Source organism: Cricetulus griseus, chromosome 3 (assembly GCF_003668045.3).
Source record: "Cricetulus griseus strain 17A/GY chromosome 3, alternate assembly CriGri-PICRH-1.0, whole genome shotgun sequence".
NCBI lineage: Eukaryota > Metazoa > Chordata > Mammalia > Rodentia > Cricetidae > Cricetulus > Cricetulus griseus.
In genome coordinates this window covers 203,104,226-203,129,432 of record NC_048596.1, presented here as the reverse complement: position 1 = coordinate 203,129,432, position 25,207 = coordinate 203,104,226, and the positions used below count along the sequence as shown (strand labels likewise).

The window sequence follows — 25,207 nt, the reverse complement described above, 5'->3', positions numbered from 1 at the left end:
TTGGGGGGGTGAGGTGAGGGGTAGGCAGAGAAGAGCTGATGATATAGTTTCCCCTGAAGCAGTCTGAGGCCTGGAGTCCACCTCCTCCTTCCAGTCCACATTCCTGCCAGCATCCTGTGATGGTTAGTCTAGATTGTCTGTTTGAACAGACTGAGAGAGCCAGAAGGCTAGCAAAACCCACTTGTGGATGTTTCTGTGAAGGTATTTCTAGAGATGACTACAGCAGGAGGGCCCTGACCTATTAGAAGTTTGATCCATTGAGGAATCCAAAATTTGATTGGATTATCTATCAGGGAGGGGGTGGAACTGTGGAAGGCAGGGCCTGGTTGGAAGAAGTAGATGATTGGGGTGTGTTCTTGGGTTATATCTACACTTGCCTTTTCTGCTTCCTGTCCACTGTGAGCTGAACAGTCTCTCCTCCATATTGCTCCCACCCTCATGATTCTCTGCTTCACTCAGGTCCAGTACCAATGGCACCAAAGACTATGGAGTGAAACCTCCAAAATCATGAGCCAAAATAAACCCTTCCTCCTTTGAGCTGCTAAGGTTGCATATTCTGTCTCAGCAACTGGAGAGATAATGATCACAACTACCACCCAATGAGCAGCCCCCTTGATGGAGTGTCCCCTTGTCCTCATTTCCTCAGAGGTCTCCTGATAACTCCCAAGTGACTCAGTGGCATTGCCTCATGGGATTAAGTCAGGCCTGAAATTACACAGCCCATGGCCAGTTCTGTCCTGTGAGCAGCTGACTAGCCAGCAAAGGCTCCAAGCCAGACCGTCTACACCTTGGAGGAAGCCTTGGTGTCTGCTCTGGGAGGGAGTGTGTATCGGTTCTTGCCCCAAACATGTGAGCTCCCTTGGATCAGTCTTAATCCACATGCCCTGCTAGTCACGGCCTGTCCATCAAGCTCAGGGTGCTCTTTGTGCCTCTGAATGTAAGCAGAACTGCAGAACTTCTGAGGCCCAAGAGCTGCTTCTGACCTCCACATGCACCCAGACAGATGAACACACTCGTTTCTATTTTCTGGTGTTTTCTCTGTCAGTCTAGAACCATAGACTTCAGGCTGTTGTAACTCTCAGGGCAAATGTGGGTTAGCAAGTGGGCATATTATATGCAGGACGGCCCCTCTAGGAAACAGCCTGTCATCTGCAGTCTCTGGACCCTCAGGAAGGAGCACCGGATCAATTGTACTCCATGTGACAGTCTACCGGGCTCTGTGCCAGGTAGACACCTTTAGTCCTCTACTTCTAGCTGGCTAGAATATCAGATGGAAATAAATAAAAGAACTGAGCTAACCTACAGCTTAAGGCACAGGCCACTGAGCATTTTATCTTGAATGGAAAGTACTGTTTTTGAAAACTCCCTGCCAGTTCCCAGGAAAGAAGCAGTGGCTTACACAGGACAAGAGTGAACTTGCTGGTGAGGGATGAAGTGGGGTTAGCCTTAAGGTACTGAGCATGACCTCCCAGGTTCAGTTTCCTGTTCAGGATGGGCCCTGTGCACCTTGGGAGTGGCATAGTACAGTTCACCCAGAGCATGGAGGTTTACACACACATAGGCACACACACACACACACACACACACACACACACACACACACACACACACACACACACACACTGTGACCCTGGTAGCCATAACATTTCTCCCTGTTGTCCAGCTTCAGCTCCTCTTTGGGGTTGTTTGCTGGTTTTGTTTTTCCACCTTGTTATCTAGAGTCCCATCTCAGCTTCCTGGTGCTAAAACTATGGAACAGCTGGAGTCATGCTGCAGGCTTTACTGATCAAAACTGCCCCCGGTGCACGTCGGCAAGTATACACAGGCACATGCTTGCCCATGCCCACACAACCCAGTCCCTGTTTGTCCCTGTCTGGGTCACCCAGAGCTCTACTCTTTGATTCCAGTTATGCTGGCAAAAGGCTTTAATCAGATACACCAGTCTCTATGAGTCAGCCACTTGCTGGATTCATGGAATGTTCCTGCTCACAGAGCTGATGGAAGATCTAGTCCCAAGCATAGAGTCAGTGGGTTCCCAGAGGCCAAGGTGACGCGTCTAATATATTAATTAGCGAGTGCAGCAGAGGTGGCAAAGGAAGATTGGCATCCTGACACCTCACCCAGTGTTCTTCCTTCTAGACCCTTCCCCCAAGGCACAAGATGTCTTAACCAGTGGGAAAGCCTCACTCGCCAAAAAGGCTTTTAAGAATTAAATCCCTCTCTTGGCTCTCTCTGCAGAGCTATTCTGAACCTGTTCCCACCTCTTCAAGCTTTCGGTCTGCATCCATCATCTGCGGCAGACGAAAACTCCACTTCCTACGACGCAGAGATCAAAGTATCCTGAGCAGGCCTCGAGATTTCCCACCTCCACATTGCACTGCCTCTTTGCCCACCGTCTCTTTGCCCTGCTTCCTCGAAGGGCTCACAGCCCCGCTTCCTCTACCTGTCTTTTCCTCCCTCAGCCCTTCTCCTCCTCCAGGCCAGTCACCTTGCCCCAGAGGCCTATAAAGGCATCGGCCTTACTCTTTCCTTCAAGACATTACAACTCCCCAAACTGCTCATGTGAAGGCCCTTACAATGCTCAGCTGGCAAATCCTTTCCCATTCCAAGCCAGGCGACTCACCCTTCACCATCTGGCTGGCAGACCAGCACCCACTGAAAACTGTTTCTGCAAAACGCCCTCTCTTGGCAGTGGCTGACACATCACTCACCCTCTCACTCTTTTCCTTCGTGGTCTCCATGGTGCCACATCATGAAGTCCTCTGGTGCAGCTTTTAAGACTCTCTCCTCTATCTCATGCACAGGTGGCCAATGCACTTGCCCATTTGTGGCCAATGACCTAATTGTCTTTCTGACTTTGCCACCTGTCTCCCTCTACCTGCCCCTGTAGACACTACTGAGCCCTCAGAGTAGTTTAAACTGGACCCCTCTCTTGCTATCATAGAGGGGTGTCCCCTTCTCTCTTTGCTGTGACTGTTATCAGTGTCTCCCATCTCCTGCAGCATTCAGGCTCAATCTCCCAGGCTTCTTTGGCACTTGCTCCATTCCTAGCCCTCTGTTCAACTCTGGTGCCTTGCTTTGTTGATTACTCCTCTGTCCCATCCTCCTCCTGCTGTAGGGAGCCCGGTACAGTGGTTAGGACATGGATGCTCATGGCAACCGTCTCAGTGTGTCACCTAACTGCATCATACCATGTTCCTCACGCTCACATCAGAGCCACATGAGGACCTCCTGCACAGGGATGTTTTGAACGGTAAACAAGGCAGCCCATGTCCAGGGCTCACGGCAGGCAGGAAGCTAAGCCTGGTAACTCATGCTTGAACTTCTGCAGTATATGTCCCCATCTCCACTAGCTCCTCTCCAGCAGGCATTCTCTTTTTATTGGGGTGTGTGTGTGTGTGTGTGTGTGTGTGTGTGTGTGTGTGTGTGTGTGCATGTGGAGGCCAGAGGTCAATGTCAGGTGTTTTCTTCAGTAACTCTCTGTATTATTGTTGTTGTTGTTGTTGTTCCCACCTCCCTGGCTCTGGGACTGTAGGTATATGGCTCCATATCCAGCTTTTTATATGGTTTCTAGGGATCAAACTCAGTTCTTCATGCTTGTGTGATGACCATTTTACCAACAGGCATCCTCAATGCTTTTCCACTGTAGCTTAAAACACACACATACTCTCCCACTCTTTTCCCTCCCTCCCTCCTCCCTCCCTCCCTCCCTCTCTCTCTCTCTCTCTCTCTCTCTCTCTCTCTCTCTCTCTCTCTCTCTCTCACGCACACACACACACACACACACACACACACACAAAAGGATCAGCTAGCTTACTTCACTTGGTAGATTTGGTGATGTTTCAGTCTGCCTTAATTCTCTGTAAAGTACTGCTCACTGTGGTGGATGAAGCAGCCGCAGGATCCAGGCTGAGTACCCCTGCTCTGCTCATCTGCCTTATTTTCCCAAACTCTCATGCTGCCCTTCTTCTCCCCTCTGGCTCCTCTTCTTGCTTGCTTCAATACCCTTTGCCTGTGAGTCCAGTAACCAGTTTGCCCCAGATTCTGACTTCACCTCTTTGCTCCCTCTCTGGAATCTTTAGCAAACCTAAGCTGTGGTCACCGAGTGCCCTTTCTCCTGATCAATGGGGCTCCCTATGTCAGACACACTGTCTTATTATGCGCCCCCCCCACCTGTGACAGCCAGGGACAAAGGTCATAGTGCATGCCACCCCAATCATACTCCCGCAAGAGGCAAGCGAATGCATGTATATCCATTGCTCTAAGCCTGAGGAGAATTTGGAGGCCACATATGGGCTTTGCAGTACATAGTCTTGTTGGCTTATGTCATTTTCTCAAAGAAGAGGGAATGGTGGCCAGAGTGAACTGTGGGCCATGTGAGTCTCAGGCAGAAGTGAGTTCACTCTTGGCTGAATTGTCCCATTTATTTCATAAGTCTTCCACGGACAATAAAAAGATATCGAGGGATAATATCTCTATCTATCTATCTATCTATCTATCTACCATTATGTGGTGTATTTGTGGTGGTCGATGCCAATGTGTTTGTGTAGGTGTGTATGCAGAAATCAGGGGAAGATTCTGGGTGTCTGCCCCTGTCACTCTCTACTTTATTCCCTTCAGACAGGGTCTCTCACTGAAATTGAAATCAGGCTAACAGCATGCAAGCCTCAGTGGTCTTCTGGCCATTGCTTTTTACATGAGTACTGGGGATTTGAATTCATGTCTACATGCCTACATAGCAAACACTCTTGCTCACTGAGCATCTCCCAGCCCGTCAACAGGTAATCTATTCAAGTAGCACCTGACATTTCCTACTCAGAAGTTCTTGCATACACTAGATAATAGATTTAATTAACACATAAATTAGCACATAAATTTCTCTATCTAGGATATTTCTGGCCTAGGACAGGCCAACCAGATGCTGCTCTTTGGGTTCAGAAACCTTCTGCCAAGAATCCTCTCACACTGACTTAGAAGTGTTGGTGTTGAGCATTTTAGCATGAGGTTTTCCCCAGTATTAGGACTAGAATATGAAATATCCCCTCAGGTCCATGTTTTGAAAGCTTAGCCCCCAGCTGGTGGCACTATTTTAGGAGCTGCTGAAAACTCTGAGAGGTGAGGGTTAGGCAGAAAAAGCAGGTATCCATCCTGACCCAGTCTCCATTTCTACCTGCTGTGGTATGAGCTGTACTCCATGGGATACTCCTGCAGCCATGATGCTCTGTTCTAGTGCACAGGACCATAAGGCCACATAGGTTAGCCAGGTCTGCTCTCGGGCAGCTGGGATGGTCTTACACCCCTGGAGCAGAGGCAGGAAGAGTATAATCACCAGTAGCCATCAGCTTGGGGATCCAGACCATTGAGTCATACCACATTTGGAGCCCTGGAGAACACACCTTCTCTGAGCACCTACAAAGAGCCTCAGGTTCATGTAATTATTGCTCCGCAAATGAAACCCAGATGTTTGAAAGTCTTTGATATCTGGATCCAAGACCCCTTGCTTTCTAACTGCATAACTTCACATGAACGTCCCTGGGAGGCTCCTTGTTTGTAAAATGATGGATGTAGCAGCGTGCAGCCTTTCTATAGGAAGAACTGGGCTAATAGAACAAGCTTCCATAGGCCACAATCTGTAATATGGTCAGCTTTCATTCATCATTATTAGTGTAGGATGGCAGTGGGTATCTGTAGTCTCAGTATTAAAGAAGCTAAGACAGTAAGATCATGAGTTCCAGGCCAGCCTGGGCTACATAGCAGGGCCGCATTTCAAAACCAAACCCAAACAAAAGAAAACAAAACATCAACTAGGCTGGGAGATGGCTCAGCCAGTAAAGTGCTTGCCGTGCAAGCATGAGGACCTGAGTTTAGTCTTCTCAAACCCATGGTAAAAAAAGCAATAAGTCTGGGCATAGTGGTGCTCATGTGTAATCTCAGTTCTGGAAAGAACCCCTGGGGCTCGATGGTCAGTTAGTTTAGCCAAATCAGTGAAATCCAGGCAATTGAGAGACTCTGACTCAAAAAAAAGTGCACAAAAAAACAAACCAAAATATGCTTCACACACACACACACACACACACACACACACACACACACACACACACACACAACCCTTCCCACAAAACAATTCACCATAAAAACCACTATCAACAAATCAAAAAACTAAAAGCAAACAGTTAACAGCAAAAATCTCAAAACCAAGCTGAAAATCTCATCACCACAATATAATACTATTATTATTATTGTTCAAGGAAACATATCACCTCTGATTTACACAAGAGAAATTGTTCCGGAAAGCTTGAGTCATTCTGCCATGCAAGGGTTGGACACTAAACCCTGTCCATTCTCCATCATAGTCTCCCTTGTTTCCACAGTGCTGACAGTTGGCCTCCTGGGGGACTTCATTGTATTGTTCTCAACTATTAATTCTCATTGAATGTAACTTTATTGACCATGAATTAGCTGATTGTGAATATAGATGATTATAGTAATTGCTACTCTACTAGAGGCATGCTATTGATCAATACTCAGCATCTTCTCCTGATAGGAAAGCCAGGAAACAAGAAGTGTTGTTAGAGATGACAGAAGCCTGCACTTGGCCAGAAGCCATTTTTTTAAGCCTCTACCCTACCCCCCACCAGCCCCATCTCTCTACATTCTTTAGGACCACGCTTATACACACTGTTTGCTTTGCCTGAAGTACTTCTCCTTCCCTCTCAGCCTAACAGATTTTTCTCACATCCCTTGGACTCTGTGGTAATACACAAAGGCCTTCCTTCTCAGGAAGGCAACATCTTCAGAAAGGCCTCCACTCAGAAGGTCTGTTCCCCAGAAAGTGTCTATTCAGAAGACTGTTCTCCTTAGGAAATCTTCCTCAGAAAAGCCCCCTCTAAAGACAGACGTCTCTTCAAAGAGGTCTCCTTCATGGAGGAGAATCTCATTGGAAAGACCCCCTGAGAGGGTCTTTTTAAAAAGGCTGCCTCCTCATGTCTTCCCCTTGGAGAAGCCACCTCCTCGAGAGTTCCTCCTACCCCCTCCTTAGAAAGGATACCTCCTCCTCAGAAGACCTCATCAGAAAGGTCTCCTTAGATGATTTTCTCAAAATGTCCTCCTCTCAGAAAGGCCTCTTTTCTGTGTCTTCTCCTCAGAGACAGTTTCCTCCTCAGAAAGAATTCTTCCTCAGAGAAAGCTACCTCCTCTTCAGTCTCCTCCTCCTCAAAAAGGCTACTTCCTCCTCCTCAGAAGAGCATCTTGTCAGGGAGGCTTCTTCTCAGTCAGGCCTTCCCAGAGAAGCCTGATCTTAGAAGTCTGCCCCTTAGAAACTCCCCCTTTCAGAAAGATCTCCTCCATAGACATCTGGCTTCCTCCTCAGGAACACCTCTATAGATTGCTCAATTTTCAGTTTTTCTGTGACATTTTGTTCTTACCTTTGTTCCAGGATATATTTTTTTTTACCTTTTATCTGATAATTTATCTACTTGTATATCTCTCTCAAGATAATGAAACTAACATTATTGTTTCTTTTTCTTTCATTTTCAGGGTCTTGCTCGGTAGCTACAGGACACATAGTACAGAAAGATGAAGTATTTGTTGAGTAATGAAGTCATTTTGTCCATCTTCCTTCCTTTGAGTTCACCAAGCATTGCATTTTCTATTTTGGTTTTATATGTACCACATGCTGGTGCCTCCTTGCCTTCCCTCAGATGACACACTCCACAAGTTAATAAATATTCCTTGCCTGCTGCACTCCATCCCTGCAGCCTATCTACCTACCACTCACACACAAACAGCTCCGGGATGGGGACTGCCTCTCCCTGTGCATTCAAGGCAAAAGAAAGTGATTCAATAGTTCCAAAAGATAGCCACAATATGCAAACGTTTTAGAAAAATATACCTCAAATCAAACTGAACAAAAGCACTAAGGAAGAAAGCCAGGCAGAGAAAAATTATTCTATGTGAGCCTAGCCATAAGGAGTAGGTCGTTCAGGTCCTGACCTATATACAGATTTGTCTTAGGCATGTAGAGAGGCAAGATGTTTGAGGAACAAGCTAGATGACCTATGACTAGATGATTAGCACCTCACACAAACATGCATACCCACATAAGTGCACACACACACAAAGCACCTACTGTGTATGATGGACAAGTACTAGGTATTGCCTTTTGCTTTTATGGCATTTCCATCCTCATCATTCTGCTGAGACAAGCTTTATAGTTGGAGAAACTGAGGCCCAGGGTTCACGATATATACAAGCCATATTGTACAGGGGGCAGAGTCATCCCCCATCTGTCCAGGTCTTAATTATACAACTTTGCAATGAACCAGTCATGCATATGAAGATGGCCACAATAAAGTGGCTGCCACCACAGGGTGAAAGGAAGACTTGTATTTACCAAGGTTATGGGAGAGGGCTACCAGTTTCATTCCCCAAGGCAACCTCCAGGCTTGCCCTTGGGGACCCCCATGTCTGCTGTGTCATTTCAGTGCACTTCTGAGGCCACCACACTCAGTTTAGACAGCCTCATCACTGACAGTGAGCTCAGGGCTGCCCTCCCTGAAGCTAACTAGGGGTGCTTCTGGATTTCCTGTTGCTGCACGGGAGACCCAACCTGCCTTTCTAGTGGGTAGAAATGCTTGACTTATGCAGGGGAGCTCCTCACTGGCTTCTCCAGCTTCTGGTCCCCTCTTCATTCACATGTGCTTGGGAGGAGGCCCAGAACACTGCCATCCCCAGGAGAGGAAGTTCTTCTGCTAATTTCTGCTGCAGATAATCAGTACCTTTTTCGAGACTAGGATGTTGAGAGAGGAGACAGTCATAGAGAGAAAGAGTGAAGAGAAACAGGGACCTGCACATCACTGTAAACTGCCATTCTGAAAAAAGAATGACTTTGGGGTCCCACAGCTCAGGAATCCCCTGCCTTCCTTCACCTTGTAGCAGCTATCAGTCTTGGACCAGTCTGCCATCCTTCCTGGCCCCAGGGTCCTCATCTGGAGGTAACAAGATGGATACATTGTGAAGCTGGGAATACACACCTACCAACCTGTCTGTTCTCCACAGGTCCTCAGGCTTATTCCAACAAGGAACAAACAGGTGGATACAGGGACCTCACAGACCCCTAACTCAGGGCATGGGCATAAACCAGGGTGTTTGAAGCCATGACTACCCCAGTCAGCAAAGACTTGGATGGAGGCTCTTGGACCATGGGGGGGGGTGCTCTTTTCTACTCCTGGTGAGATTGGTTAGCTCAGGGGAGAAGTTGAAAGCTAAGAAGGACCCTCTTTGTTGGAAAGCAAGGTCCTCTTTCAGGCCAGCAGAATGACAGCTGTGTCTGAGTAACTCACAACCCTCCTCCGTGGCCCCCTCTCTCTCACATCCCCCGACTGGGGGCGGTTCTGTGCTGAAGAAGATAGGCAGGCAGTGTAGGAACACTTTCTTGGAGCCTCTCGGAGACCATCTCGTCCCCACCAGGCCTGAATAAGAACATGTTTACAGACTGGTGCGGGGATTCCCCTCATCTGCCACTCTCTGCCCATCTGCAATCAGCCAGACAGGTCCAGGTCTCCTCTAGCTTCCAGTAGCGGTGGGCCTCACCTCGGGGCTCCTGGGGTCGGGTGCCAGAGGGATGCTCCTTACCTAGGCCACCCACTCGTGTGTGTGTGTGTGTGTGTGTGTGTGTGTGTGTGTGTGTGTGTGAGAGAGAGAGAGAGAGAGAGAGAGAGAGAGAGAGAGAGAGAGAGAGAGAGAGAGAGAGAGAGAGAGAGGCGCAAGCTCACTGGTTAGCACCTTCCTCCCTTCTGCCCCCCAGGCACAAGCTTAAGGACAGTCGGAAAAGGTATCCAGGGGAGCAGAGCCACCAGGTGCACCACACAGTCACCCGAGCAGGAGCTCCAGACAACTGGAGTCTCCAGGTCCCCACCGGAGGCGACGCGCTGCACTGCGGACAGCGTCCCGGAGCTGCCACCCCCGCCCCGCTAGCAGCCAGGTGTCGCTCCGGATCAGGGACAGACGCGTCAGGCCCGGCCACCCCAAAGCCACGCCGCCGCGCGTTACCTTCCACTTTGGTGAGGGTCAGGACCGGACTGTTGCAGGCGCTGAGCGGGGCCACCCGGGCCGAGTGCTTCTTCATGGTGAGCCGGCCGCCGGCAGGAGCGCAGCCGCCGATCGCCTACATCCTGGGGCCGGGCGGCGCGCCTCTCCAGGCCCGCGGCCTCCTGCTGGCCCTCGCCTCCGGGTCCCCCGGGCTGCAGCCCGCTCCTGTCGCCGCGACTCACTGCGGTGGCCTCCCCGCCGCGCACATCCTCCTGGCCGCGCAGCACTCCACACACGCGCGCACTGCCTCCTACTCCTGGCTTGCTGCAAACTCCAACGTCACGTACAAGTGCACTCCCCACGCCCACCCGGCCGGTTCACCTGCTCCGCCCCCGCCCCGGGACGCCCGGCCCTGCAGCCCACGGTCGCTCCCTCGCTCCCAGCGGTGTCCTGACTGCGGCCTCATGCCTCCTCCTCCTTCTCCACGAGCCCTTTCACCCGGCCAGCGAATCTGAGCGAGACCCTCTGCAGTAAAGCCCCTGTGTCGCACCAGTTTAATGATGCAGGTGGTTGACTCTGCCTGGGCCATGCCAGAGGGGACCTGAATTGTTTCAGAGAGTGAAGGTGGAGGTGGGGTTGAGGCTTTCCACAGCTTGCACTCCCTTCTGGAGGCCTAAAAGGTTATTTACTTTGGCCCAGAGGGTGCTAAACCCGTAGAAGAAAGCAAAGGCTTAGAGGGTGGGAGTGAAGGTTGAGTTTGCTAAGAGCACTTGCTGCTCTTGCAGAGGATTAGGGTTTGGTCCCTACCCCCACCCCGCATTCATAGGATGTGGCTCACAAGGCCTGTAACTCCAGTTTCAGGGATCTGACGCCCTCTTCTGGCCTCTGCACACACCTGCGCGCACATGGTGCATATACAGCTAGGCAATACATATATGCATAAGTGAAAATAAACAAAATTTGAAAGAAAAGACTTGATAGGCCAAACTCGAGAACAAGAAGAAAGTTCTAGGCACTGCTACAGTGGCTTTACTGTGCCCACGCCTAAAGACTAAAAGTGTCTGGCTAATGATGTTTGTTAAAAGCCCTCAGTCCTTAGCAGTGGTTCTTGGCTACTATTAAACTGTCACAGGGCATCATCAATCTGACAACCTCCTTGCTGGTGGACTCACGGAGCTCCTGCATCCCCTAAACTCCAAGTGTTCTGTCTATCTTATGGGCTCTCATTCAGCCATGCCCAAACCTCAGGGCTTGTCCTGTCTGGAATCTGATTCAAAGTGTATTTTCTTATTATTGATTGCCAAAGTTTCTAAGCCTGTCTCAGAATTGATATCCCATTGTATGACATCATTGTGATCTCCATAATGGTAACAGATGTTCTGATACAGGTGGAGAGTGGTGCCATCCACCTTCATATGCCTAGGAAGAATCTCCTAGAAGTAGCTTCTCTTGACTCACCCTCCTGAATAGCTAGGAGAAACATAATGATAGAATCTACACTGAGCCAGGGCTCCTCAAGGTTGCTCTCTCCTCTCTTCCGGGAAGGAGAGATTCCTAGGTTCCTGCAGAGCCCTCTAGTGGCAGCCTCTGCATTCTACACCTCTTCCAGGGAACTTGCCCCACTACAGGAGATGGTACAGAGCTATTTCCTTCTTCAGATACAAGTGTAGGGATCACATTAATTGTCCTAGGTTGTACAGTAATGATAGACATCAAAATGCACTATATGAAGTGAAGTCCAAGCCATATCCTTAACCAGGTTCTCAGCTCAGGGGTGTCCTCATGGCCATGTTAGGACAAAGTTACAGCTCTGAGAGCCACAGGTCTAGTCTTGATCAAATGCAGTAATATACACATATTTGAAGTCCCTCTGTAGTATTTCATCTGCAGGGCTGAAGTGAGACTTAGACTTCCTGAACACTATCAAAGCACAGGAAAAGATTTTTTTTTTGGGGGGGGGGTTGAGACAGGGTTTCTTTGTGTAGCTTTGGAGCCTATCCTGGCACTCGCTCTGGAGACCAGGCTGGCCTCAAACTCACAGAGATCCACCTGCCTCTGCCTCCCAAGTGCTGGAATTAAAGGCGTGCGCCACCAATGCCCGGCTCAGGAAAAGATCTTAAAGAGAGCCAACCACTTTGGTTGAGTTGTGACTTTGCCAACCGGAAGTGATCACCCTGAGCCACTATTTCTGTCACTCTGGCCTAGATTCTACTCTTAGAATGAGGTCAGACTGGACCACCAAGCTCCAAGTTGTGTTTGTATGGCAGGTATTTACATGTGTGTGTACACATTTGAGACTGAGATTAGAAGACTCAATTATTACCCCCCAAGGACCACTTACCATTTTTGTTTGTTTAAAGTAGGGTTTCTCACTGGCCTGAAACTGTATCTCAGTGATACAATGCTTGTCTACCTCTGAAACAGGTAGGCTAGGCTGGCCCCTGGGATTAAAACAGAAGTCAGCACCTCCAGCTTCTAAAGAATGGGTTCTGGGGATCGAACCCTGATCCTTAGGCTTGCAGGGCAAGTACTTTACAGAATGAGCCACCCCCAGATCCTCAACTGTGTTTCTTCCTCTCTGAAGATGAGCTCAGTTTTCCTGGTTCTGAGGATGATAACATGGTCTTGCTCATGCTAGGCAAGCATTCTCCACTGGGCAGTACTAGCAGGAACTCTGCTTTTTATCTCCTGGCATGTCTGCTAGCTTTGGATTGTAAAATGGTAGCAGAGCTGAAAGAAAGTTTCTAGAACTATAGACATGATAATCTCCCAGGCTCTACTAAAATCTGGGGTGTAGGGAATCACTTTTTTAGGCAAGAATTATCATTATCGAAGGCTCCAGAGATCTCAGAATGTCACCCTTCATCATATGTCTAGTGATAGCAGACTGTTACTGCAAGTAGCTGTCTCATTGTTTTTATTTTCACATAGTCCAGACATGCATTTTTTTTTTTTGGTTTTTTGAGACAGGGTTTCTCTGTGTAGCTTTGGAGTCTATCCTGGCACTCGCTCTGGAGACCAGGCTGGCCACGAACTCACAGAGATCCGCCTACCTCTGTCTCCGGAGTGCTGGGATTAAAGGCATGCGCCACCAATGCCCAGCCAGACATGCATTTTACACTTAGCAAAAATGTGCACTAGGAGATGGAGAGATTGCCCACTGGCTAAGAGCACTGGCTACTCTTCTAGAGGATCCAGATTTCATTCCCATCATCTACATGGTTGCTCATTACCATCTGTAACTCCTGTTCCAGGAATCAGACTCTAGCTTTTGAGGGCACCAGACATACAACAGCACCGGCACACATGCAGGTAAAACACCCATACACATAATATAAATAAATTAAAACAGCAACAGCATCAACAAAAACCTGTACACTATCCAGGCATAGTGGCAAGCAGAAGTTGGGGCAGTAGGACCATAAGGTCAAGTTTGCCTGAGCTACAGAATGACTTCAAGACTAGCCTGGTCAACTTCATGTTACACTGTCCCCAAATGAAACCAAAAGGAGGGATGTGTAAATCTCTCAGTGATACAATGCTTGTCTAGCAAGCGTGAATCTCTGGGTTCAATGCTTACATACAGAAAATAATTAATCACTGAAAAGGATGAGTTTGCACCATCTGTAACTCATGTATTATATTACAAATTGGGGAAATAATTAGATATCATAACCTTCACACATAAATGTGTATGCAGGTGAATGAGGCACATAGACAGAGACACACATGTGGCTGCATACATAATATGTGTCTGTGGTCACAACAGATGCTACAATACTTAAAGTATTATCTTTACCACATAGCAATGTTCTGGTGTAGAATGGCCTTTCTCTATCTGCTTGTTGTAAAAATAAGTGCTGATTGTGATTAGCTCATTTGTCTTTATTGTGTTTTGTGTATATATGCAGAGTTTGTGTGACAGAGTGTGAACACTGGCACACATATGTCATAGTGTTGGTGTGGTGGAAGTCAGAAGACAATCTCAGTGTCAGCCTTCACATTCCACCTTGGCTCATGGCAGTGTCTCTTTGTTGTTTTTTTGGCTCTGTACATCAGGCAAGCTGGCAGTGAGTTTCCCAATGTTCTTCCAACTCTGCCTCCCATCTCCCCATAGGAGCACTGGGACTATGGGCATTCATGCTACATAATCAGCTTTTATGTGAGTTCTGGGGATTCCAACAGGGGCACTCATGCTTGCATGGCAAATGTACCCACTGAGCCATCTTCCCACTGGGAGTTTGTCTTTATTGTTGTCTATAGTAGGTCCTGTGAAGTCTTTTACTTAATGTGCTGAAAATTTTTAATTTTTAAATGCAGGAGGGTTTTTAGGAGTGGGAAGGCAGGCAGACTACTTCAATTAATTCACTGTGAAGCATCAACACTGTCCTTCACAGAATTAAATAGTTAAGAATAACAAATTATTTTTGTGGTTACCGGTACTTAAAAAGAATCACTTAAAGTGGCTCCAGGAAGCAGATGAACCAGAGTGCAGTGCTCAGAAGCTTTCAGAGTGGAGCCTGCATCGGCCTGGCCAGTAGGGAAGAGGGCTTGACTCTGACTGAGAAACTCAGGTCAGCACTAGACAGTCTTTCCCTCCAGGGGTGAGAATATGGATGTCCCTTCCAGCCTAGTCCAAGGTTAAGGAAATCTAAGCCATCAGAGTGAGAACTCGGTGCCCCTCCCACTACTCTATGCCCTTTCTTTTCTCAGGAACAACAAACTGACTGGTCTTTCTCCAGGATGAGGGTTTGTAGAGATGTGATCACCGGATGTCATGGCTGGACTTCCAGCTATATCCCATCATCCTCCAAACCAGCCACAAACACCACATGGTGAAGAGATAATACCTCACCCTGGTGTCGAGCTGAAGCCTAAAGCTAGGGTCATACTGAATACAAGCAGAGAGAGATTGGATTAGGGTGCCTGCTTGTTTTGTGCATCTTTGTCAGGGCCCCATTTCATGTGCCCAGGGGTGGCACCAGATGGTGGCCTTCTGGAAGGGGCACAGCCAGGTATGTGGGAACTGAGCAGAGAGAGCTGTTTGGAGGCTGGGCCTGGAAGCACAGATCTGTAACTCTCTGCTGCTCAGGAGGGTGAAGTGATGATCATAAGTTCAAGACCAGCTTGGGCTGTGTAGGGAGAGCTTGGTTCAAAATGTTTAAGGCTTATAGGATATAAGTGGAGTGTTTGCTTAGCATGCATGAGCTTCTAGATTCAATCCTCAGTGCTGATAAACAATGCCTGGGAGCAAAAAGTTTGTGTTTCCTGGGGATGGCACCTAGGGAGACAAGATTCCCTTCCCTGGAACCTGTGAGAAATCTATCTGGTGGCCATCATGAAAGAGTAGATATACAGAGACTGACATATTATCTTATATACAGCGGATCCTGGAGATAGAAAATATCTTTCCCCCACAGAGAAAGGAAAACACAATCTCCCACAAACTTCTTCCAGCAGTGCGCATCAGTTCAGAAAAGAGTGTTCTTATTAACCGAACCCCTGGGCATAGACCTTAGTTCTGTGCTTAGTCCTTTCATCTTTAAGAAAACCCTTCCTGGTGTGGCTGAGAAAATTAAAGGGAGGCACGGATGTAGCATGCTTACAACAGTCAGACCCAGCATCCATGGGCATTGTTTTCATTCTCTCCCACCAGGCACGGCATGGGGAGGCAATCTTCTGTCCTATCTTGTGTGTAACACAGTGTGTAGCTTTAATAGCCGGTATTCTGCAGAAGCGAAAAGAAAGGAGAGAGGGGGAGGAGAAGGGGGAAGAAGGAAGGAAGAGGGGGAGAGAGAGATAGAAAGAAGGAAGAAGTCAGAAGTAAGGCGAGAAAGAGGGGTGAGAGGGGCGGGACGGTATTCTTCCAATTGCAAATTCTAAACTTTTCTGGAATTGTCTGCTCCCATTTTTTTTTTTTTTTGAACAGTTCTTTCCTGTCTGCATGGTGCATGGCTGGGGAAAGCACATGGGAGGACTTCCTCCTGCTTTACCCTCAGCTTCTTCCCGCCTTGATCTCAGGGAAGTGTGTCTGAAGACCAAGGCCCCTCAAGGTGAGGAGGGAGAGAGGATGCTGTCTACTTCAGAAATAGCTGCCGTTTGTGTCCGGGTGACTCATCAACCACAGCTGGCCTGTACTCAGATTCCCTGGCTGCTGCCTCTGTGCAGGCTGTAGAATACTGACCTACATCCCATCCTTGGATACCCAGGACCCGCCCTCTGCCGGTATTGACTTCCAAGGGCAGATCAAGGGGATCCAACTAGAATTAGCCTCAGCTTAAGCAAGAGGAGATATCTGTTTCGCAAGTGAGGAGCTGTCTAGAACTTTCCACAAGGACTCTGGGGGCTCAAAGTTAAACATATGGGGTCTCAGAAGGCTGACTTCTGGGACCTCGCATAGATGTTGCTCCTCTGAAAGCAGAGGCCATCTTCCAGAGTTACCTGTGCACATAACCTGCTCAGCTGCCTCTGGACTATCAACTCTAAAGCAGGAAACTTGCACCAACCACTGAATAGCCACTCAGAACAGAGGACACAGAAAGGTGGAAGCAGGACTCCAGGGGGGGCCTGTAGAGCATGTCTAGAGATAGGTGCTGTGAGGGTTCTCTGAAACACACAAGGACAGCCCTCAGAAAACCACAATGTTCTTCGTAGTTCCCATGGAGCTCTGCAGAGTGAATTCCCACCAGCTGGTGTGAATAAAGTGGTCACCCCACTCTGCACATGGTCCCTCATAGCCCAGCTGGATTCTTTCTAGCCTTGACTCTGTGCTTAGGTCAGCAAGTCAAGGAAAGGTCCAAATCCATTCAATGCCTGAGTTAGCTCTGTCACACCAGCCCATCCTAAGGATACTAGATGACTCTAGGACCATGGACATTGGAAACTGTTTCCCACCTGTGACAGAGCCTTGATGTGGGGGTGGCAAAGAGACAGAATACAACATAAAACAGTGTTCACTGCCCACAAGCCCCATCCCCTGTCTAAACAACACACGACTCCCTCATCCTTCATTGTGGGAAATCAAGGTGACAGGAAGTGGAAACAGCTAGTCACATCATATCCACAGTCATGAGCAGAGAGAAATGAATGTGTGTGAGTGTACTTGCTTGCTTGCGCTCAACTTGATCCCTTAATCTTATACAGTCCAAGGCCCCAAACCAAGGACTGATACTGCCCATTCAATTATGGCAATCAAGACAACCTCTCACAGACATGCCCATAGGCCAACTCACTGTGGACAACCCTTTCTTGAGACTCTTTCTTAGTGATTCTAGAATGTGACTATTAAAGTTCACTGTCACAGGCCTGCAGAGATGGCCCTGAGGTTAATGGCTCTTACTGCACTTCCAGAGGACCTGAGCGCAGTTCCCAGCACCCATGCCTAGCAGCTCACAACTGCCTGTGGCTCCAGTGGCAGAGGATCCAGTGCCCTTTTCTAGTTTCCATGGACACCAGCATGCATATGCACATATGTATACATAGACCTACACACTTACACATAAGTAATAAGCTAAATCTAAAAGTAAGTTAACCATCAGCCGGGCATTGGTGGTGCACGCCTTTAATCCCAGCCCTCGGGAGGAAGAGGCAGGAGGATATCTGTGAGTTTGAGGCCAGCCTGGTCTACAGAGCTGGTTCTAGGACAGCCAAGGCTACACAAAGAGACCCTGTCTCAACACATACCCCCAAAAGAAAGAAAGGAAGAAAGAAAGAAAGGAAGGAAGGAAGGAAGGAAAGAAAGAAAGAAAGAAAGAAAGAAAGAAAGAAAGAAAGAAAGAAAGAAATCATTCGACATAGTGATACTCGCTCAGGTACTATTTGTAGTGATGCATTGGAAATGTCTGCCAACAGGAAAATGAAAAAGAATGTGAGGTGTATTCATGGAAAAGAATGGAATGTGATCAGGAGAAAAACATAAACTATATTTCATATCCAACACAGATCCCATCATACATTGATCACAAAGTATCATTCAACATTGATTTATCTCATACATCATGAAAAGTCCAAACCAGCAACCATTTTCATCTTTTTACTTGTTGAGTTTTCTGACTACTACAAGCAGGAAGAGTGATTCACTCGCTTTCTCCTCCGGAGTGAGGCACCCAAGAAGGTCATCTCCTTTTAGAAGTTCAGTTCCCCAGAATGGGTGGTAGCAGTCTTGGTGCTCACAGCAGTATAAAAGTTCTGAGAACCTGCCTCTGTAAGATGTGCCGAGGCTAAGGAGAGAAAGAGATGTCTCAGGAGCAGTGTGTAAAATGAGCCTCGGACCACTTTCCCTTTTTAGAATAGACAATTGTTATCACTATATAAAAGCTTTCAGGCCATGCTTTTAAAGTCATTGCTCTCCCCATCTTAGAAATATTTATTACATGAACAGAACAGTCAATCTCTACTCTCGTTTTCTATGTTTTGTATGTGTATACATTTGTGTGTATGTGCGTTTGTGTGTGCAGGTGCCTATGTAGGTATGTACCTGTGTGTGGAGGTCTGAGGTTGACTTTAAGTGTCTTTGATTGCTCTCCCTTATATTTTTTGAGACTGAGTCTCCCTGTAAAGCCAGACCTCACTGATTAGGCTAGGTTGGCTGGCCAGCAAGCCTCAGGAATCCGCCTATCTTGCCTTCCCAGTGCCGAAGTTACAGGGATATGCTGTCATATCTGGCTTTTTGTGTGAGTACTGGGAATGGATTTTATCTTGGGTCCTCATACTTATGAGGCAAGCAGTTTACTGATTAAACCATCTTCCTAAGTCCAGGTTCTTTTAATGTTTTTCTTGATGCAGACAGTCCAGAGCAGGCCAGTAACAAATCAGGACAATGTACAAAGTGCTGCTGAGGGCAGCATTGGCTGCCTCCTGCAGGCTTCATGGGGGACCATTCTTAAAGCCTTTTGAAGGAACCACTTTCCACTGGGTTAGTACAAAGAAATGGCCTTGCCTTCCAGATTTGTCTGTCTTCACTCTGCCTTACTTTGGCCTTTCTCCTCTTCCCTATCTCCTCACTTCTGCTGAGCTGTCGTTTTGATTTTGCTTTGGGGGTGTTGTGTGCATAAGTGGGAAAGCCACTGTGGCAGATTCTGCCCATGACAGGTGTGTGGGCTGTGTTCTGTGTCCTGAGCTCCGGTGCCCTGGTCCCTTAGACAGGTGTGAGCTGTGTTCTATGTCCTGAGTTCTGGTGCCTTGGCCCTTTTGACAACAGGTGTGGGCTGTGTCCTAAGCTCACGTGTCCTGGCTCCTCAGGGCACTAGGGAACTTGACACCTAGAATTATGTGGGCTGTGGGAAGCCCCACACCTAGACAGAGTGGGAAGGGGTGAAGGGCCAGAGGACAACCTGAGACACACCATTTTGTCCCTTTCAGCACATCACACTCTGGCCTCAGCTTCAGTACACTGTTAGAGACACTTTTTTAGACAGCCATTGTATGAATGGGTTTTTGTGAACCCTTTAATCTATTACACGCCACTTATCAACACTTACCAGAATGGATTTATTTGGATTGATTTGTAAAAACTCATAAGGAACACCACCAATGTGTTATAGCTCCGTATTCCCCTGTGGGGCTTAATACCGTCACCTAGACAGGATCCAGCAGCATCCGGGAGACAAGCCTCTGTCTATGCCTATGAGAGAGTTCTAGATTAGGTTAAACCGAAGTGGAAGGACCTACCCTAGCTGGGGGTGGCACAGTCCCATGGACTGAGGTTCCTGGCTCTATAAAAAGGAGAAAGTGAACGGAGCTCCATCGTTCATCTCTCCCTGCTTCCTGACTATGGACACAGTCCCTCATTCTTCTGCTGCCATGTCTTCACCACCAGGGTGGGTTTTATCCCCTGAAGGTGTAGTAAGCCCTACTTCCCTTTAGTTATTTGTTGCATATCTTGTCAAGGCAATGAGAAAACAACTGTACATCACCCTTTCCTCAACTCTGTTTTTGCCACCATCAAAAGCACAGCTATTGACTTTTCCTTCCTTCAACCAGCTTTTCTAACAAAAAGAAACTGGCATGCATCTGCTGAAGCATCAGCTGTTCTGAACAGGAGACCAGTACCACTTGAGTTAAACCTTTGTTTTACTGAAACAAACTGTTGGTGCTGGTTACCTGGGGTAGACTTGCTGTGGTTAGTCATGCAACAGCAGCATTGGGGTGAAATCTGGTGGGAAGCATTTCCTCAGGGTCAGCACACAGAAGGAAAGGTCCAGAAGGAGAGCAAGCACTCTCTGGGGTCTTTGCTTGAGTTCCTGCCATGACTTCCTTCAATGATGGATTATGATTTGAAAGTGTAAGCCAAATAAACCCTTTCTTCCTAAAGTTGCTTTTGGTCAGCGTTTTACATAGCAACAGAAAGAAGGCCAGGACACCCACCACTCGGGGCTTCAGGTCCTTCAGAGCTGGAAACTGACCTTGGAGTCTCCGTGCTGAGCTCAGTTTATTTTCAGTGCTCACAAAAGAAGCTCACGAGTTTCAGTTTAACCTTGATTTAGAGGGAGCAGACATCAGATACGCCACTGACAGCAGGATTCTAATTTGGGATTAGCTGTATGTAAAGCAGGGAGGATCGCTACAGGTCAGAAGCAGTTCTAGAAATAGCACCCGAGACTTCCAAACCCACTTCAACCAGGATCCTCAAAGCTCCGTGAGCTTTACTCTTGGAATGGACAAAATGGGCCAGAAGGACTCCATTCAACCCTCCCTGGGGCTGGTTGGCACCCAGACACAGATGAAACCTTCACTGTGAGCATCCCTGAATCAGGAAGCACTTGGATTACAAAGTCATCTGAATTACTAGAAGCAATACAGGTGAGCACAAGTTGCTTCTCATCCCAGTATTTCATAATTCACAGCAAACTTCTTTCTGAACGTAAGCAGTGGTGGTCATGGTCAGAGCATGCTGGGGCTGGAGCCATGGTGCCCTCCACCCCCAGGAAGTCTGGGGTTCCACTGAGGGTCACATTCAGTTCACATCCTGAAGGCCTAGATGTCAGTTAAAAGGGCAGACTTCTGAAACAGAGGATGGTTTGGAAATCATCAAGTATGTCATATGTCACTCTCAATTTGAAGCAGGAAGGAACAAAAACGAAGAGGACGATTGAGAAACAAAACACGATGGCTATTCTGGGAGTGCTAAATAGGAACAGCCTAAATATACCCCCAGAAGTGCACAAGCAGCCGAAATGGCTGGGCTGCCTCACAGCTGCAGCCACCCCAGGCCCAGAGTAGTTCAGATCGATGGAGCCCGTGGCCTGCTGCATCTCAGACTCTGTTGGGGGTGGAAGAAAGAGACCTCTCTTTAGCATTCCGTTTAAACTTTGGGTAAGATCCAGGACATTCATGGCTTTAAAGTGATGTATTTTCAAAACTGGAAATCCCCTCTCTAGGAAAAAAAAAAAACTACTTGGTCTTAAGGCTGCAAGGAGGCTAAGCATAGTGGCATATACCTCCAGTCCCAACACTGTGGGGGGGGCAGAAGCAGGAAGACCACTGTGAGTTTTATGCCTGCTTTGTCTATATAGAGAGTTCTAGGTCATCTAGGACTGAATAGGGCGACTGTTGAGATAAAAGGGAAAAAGAGAAGGACACACAGAAAGCAAGCAAAGGCTGCCGGGCTTAGTGCACTCAAAGCTGAGTCGGGAGGACCTTGAGTTTGAATCTCGCCGTGAGGACACAGAGAGAGCCTGTCTCAAAACCATAATGACAAACAAAGAAACAACAAATGCAACGAGCACCTCAGAGCAGAGTGGGCGTTTTTTTGAAGATTCAGAGCAAGTGGACAAGGGCAGGGTGGCAGTGGTTGGTCATAATGGAGCAGTTTCTCAGAAAGGTGAAAAGAAGACCCAAGAGCAAGCTAGGCCTCATCACCAAAGTGAGAAACCATCCCAGGAAGAAGAGAACACACAAGCAAACCATGGATGTGATAAGGAATTCATATCTAGAATATGTAAAGAGTGCTTACAAATCAATTATAAAAAGATAGTTAATTCAACAAAAAATGGACAAAGAATCTGAAAGACAATTTTCAAAATGAGGTACACTAATGGCCAAAATATCCAAGAAATTTCATGAGCTACCAGGGTGCTAATGCCAATCAAACCCAGGATGAACATGGAGTACAGAGAGTACCAATACACAGACCATTCTAATTTGCTCTGTGTTGCTGTGATAATACCATGAGCAAAGAAATTTGGGGGGGGCTTTTTTTTAAAGCTTACAGCTTACAGTCCATGATTGAGGGAAGCCAGGGTAGGAACTGGGACCTGGAGGCAGGAACTGAAACGGAGGCCTTGGAGGAGTACTGCTTACTGGCTTCCTTCCTCTGGTTCTTGCTCACCCAGCTTTCTTATACAACTCAAGACCACCTGTCCAGAGGTGACACACTTACAGTGGCTAAGCCCTCCTCAATTGATAATAATAACAACAACAATAATAATAGTGATATACACACAGACCTGCCTACAGGTCAATCTGATGGAGGCAAGTCTTAAAATGTGTCATGTTAACAATCAAGGTTAGTTACCCTATGTACTTAGCAAATATGTCCTTATGGGTATCCAGAGGCAGAATTGCTTAACCACAGGGTGATTCTCTTTTGGGACTTTTGGGAAGTGCCTGGTTTCCAAAGTGGCTCCTCAACATACAGTTCTCTTTCCTCCAACCATCTCTCATCTCTGTGTGTTAGCCACACTCTTGCTCAGAACAGCGTTTCCAGCAAATGTGGGCTCATAGCTCTCATGATTTTAGTTTGCATTTCTTGGAACATTAGAGCACTTTTCTTCATCTATAGCTTATATCTTCTTCTTTTGAGAAGCAGTAGCTCAGTGTGTGCGTGCGTGCGTGCGTGCGTGCGTGCGTGCGTGCGTGCGTGTGTATTGCATAGGGAGGTGAGAGGACAACCTCCACTGGTGTTCCCAGACTCTGTCCATCATTTCTTTTGAGACAGTTCCCTCACTGGAGGGTTTGGAACTTGCTAAGTAGTCTCAGCTTCCTGGCTTACCTGCCTCCACCTCCTCTGTACCAATTCACAGAACCATGACCAGATTGTTTATACAGGTTCTGGGGCTGAATTCAGTCTCAGGCTTATGAGGTAAGTGCTTTACTGACTGAGCCATCTCCCAGGGTTCTGTCCCTTTAAATCCAGTCATTGGTTTGATTGCAACTGAGTTAATCACTTCTTGTTCCTTCCAGGAAATCAGAACATCTACTTCACAAGCACCAGTAGCCACACAGAAACTTCCAAAATTTCTCCTCCAATCACCTTCCTGACTTCTCCCTCCCTCCTCCCATCACCTTCCTGACCTCTCCCTCACTCACCCTCCTCCCATCACCTTCCCAGGTTGTGTAACAATCACATTACCTCTGAGATGTCTTCATGGACCCCATCTGTACATTTGAAAAGCCTTCTTGTTGACTCAGAGGGAGGACTGAAGCACTACCTCAGAGGGTGACGCTATGCTAACACAGAAGGGTAAAGCTACACCAACCCAGAGGGCCATCACACTCTAACACAGAGAGTGGTCCTACACCACTCAGCAAGGCTCTTTTTCCTTCCCATATGCCCTGCCACTCAGCACCTCCTGCTCACATCCCTACCTTCCAGAGGCAGCAGCACAACTCTGGCCACCGTGCCTGTGTCTTTTTGTGTCCTATGGATGGGAACCTAGTCTCCCAGAAGATCCAGCTCAGATGCATACACTCTGAAAAGTGGAGAGGCAGAGCTGTCCCTGCTATGCTACCATCACGACTTCCTGTTATTGAGGGAGGGACAAGGGTAGCTTCCAAGCTGTGTTCCTTGGCATACTAGTCTTGGGTCAGAGATTCAGGAAAGGGAACGTCTGCATGATTGATAGATATGTCACTAACTTGAAGGTTCACAATGGACAGCAGCTGACTGAATACTCTAAGGTGATCTTCAGTACCCGCTGGATCCATGACACAAATTCCTGCTGACCCCAATCTAACCTGCAGTCGCTAACACTTTGCTCTTGGATCTGTCTCCATAGCTGGACATTATGGTCCTCTCTCACCTCTCAAGTAGCTGCATTGTTCCCATTTAGCTGCTTCTCTTCTGGCCTGACCTATGAGTGCCAGAGACCTCTCCCACGCAGCTTTCAATCTTTGTTACATGGCAAACTCTTAGTGTTCAGTGTATTTCCTGGAAAAATCACAGAAGACTTAACTTTCTGCTTGAAAAGCTTAGCCATCATGGGTTGGTAGTCATTGGGTGGTGGAGAACTCCCCTAGCATGTGTGATCCGAGCACTGAGAAAAACAATGTTTTGGAAGGGGCAGGCAAAACAACTCATAGCTGCACTGGCCTATTCTCCACTGACCTGGCAGTTGCCATTGTTTTGTTCTTCTGTCCATCGAGTTCCCATAAATGCTCTTAGCTTTTGCAAGAAATTCCCAAGCAGGTAATCCACATGACAAGACCCAAAGGCTTTGGGGGGATAATTTCTCACTTGAGCCAAAGGTGCTCATCCTGGTGTCAGGATAGCCTGTGTTGGACACCTGTGGATGGCTGTTCTAGATGCTTCCTTCTTTCTTTTGAAATTTCTCTGTGTCTGTGGCTAGGAATCAGAGGTCGAGAGCCTGCAGGTGGAACATCTTTGTTCATATTCACAGCAGGTTCAAGGTGAGGGGAATCCTAGGGGATTCTCATAGCCAAGCTCCATCAGGGCCATCGGCCATGTGAGAGGAGGAGGCCAGCTGATCTCCTTTGGAATAGAAAGTGTGGGTGTCTCCAGCTGCTTTGGTTTCTTGGCTGGTCTCACACAGTGCAGCTGTGTTATTGCTGCAAACACTGGACTGTGGCTGAAGCTCATGCTTCAGGAAGTTCTATGCCCCTCCAGTCATTGATCCCAAGTCAAGGTCCCAGAAGGGGCTGGCAGCTCTGTGGAGATCCACTGTTGTTCAGGACTGCAGTGGCTGTGATAACTAGGCACAGATCTCTGATCTGCCACACTTGGCTTGAGCACCCTGTGTGTGTGTGTGTGTGTGTGTGTGTGTGTGTGTGTGTGTGTGTGTGCTCGCGAGCGTGTGTGAGACTAGATTCTGAACCCAAAGCCTCACACAAGCCAGCCAGCTACTCTATCAGTAAGTTATAGCCCATCTTTCTTTTTACTTACTTTTTTCTTCTTAATTTTGAGACAAGGTCTCATTATGCAGCCCAGGCTGGCCTTAAA

At 47.7% G+C, this 25,207-nt stretch overlaps 1 protein-coding gene across 2 annotated transcripts in view; it reads right to left on the bottom strand.

Annotated features, from left to right (window-relative positions):
• Positions 1–25,207, bottom strand: part of Slc35f3 (solute carrier family 35 member F3) — a 241,478-nt gene that overhangs the window by 73,996 nt on the left and 142,275 nt on the right. The window contains exon 1 of one of the 2 annotated variants that reach the window (XM_027404796.2): positions 10,051–10,126. The exons of the other annotated variant lie outside the window; for it this stretch is intronic. Within the exon in view, the coding sequence (XP_027260597.1) occupies positions 10,051–10,126 (76 nt within the window). Of the gene's footprint in view, positions 1–10,050; positions 10,127–25,207 lie in introns of those variants that run through there. 2 annotated transcript variants of the gene reach the window in all.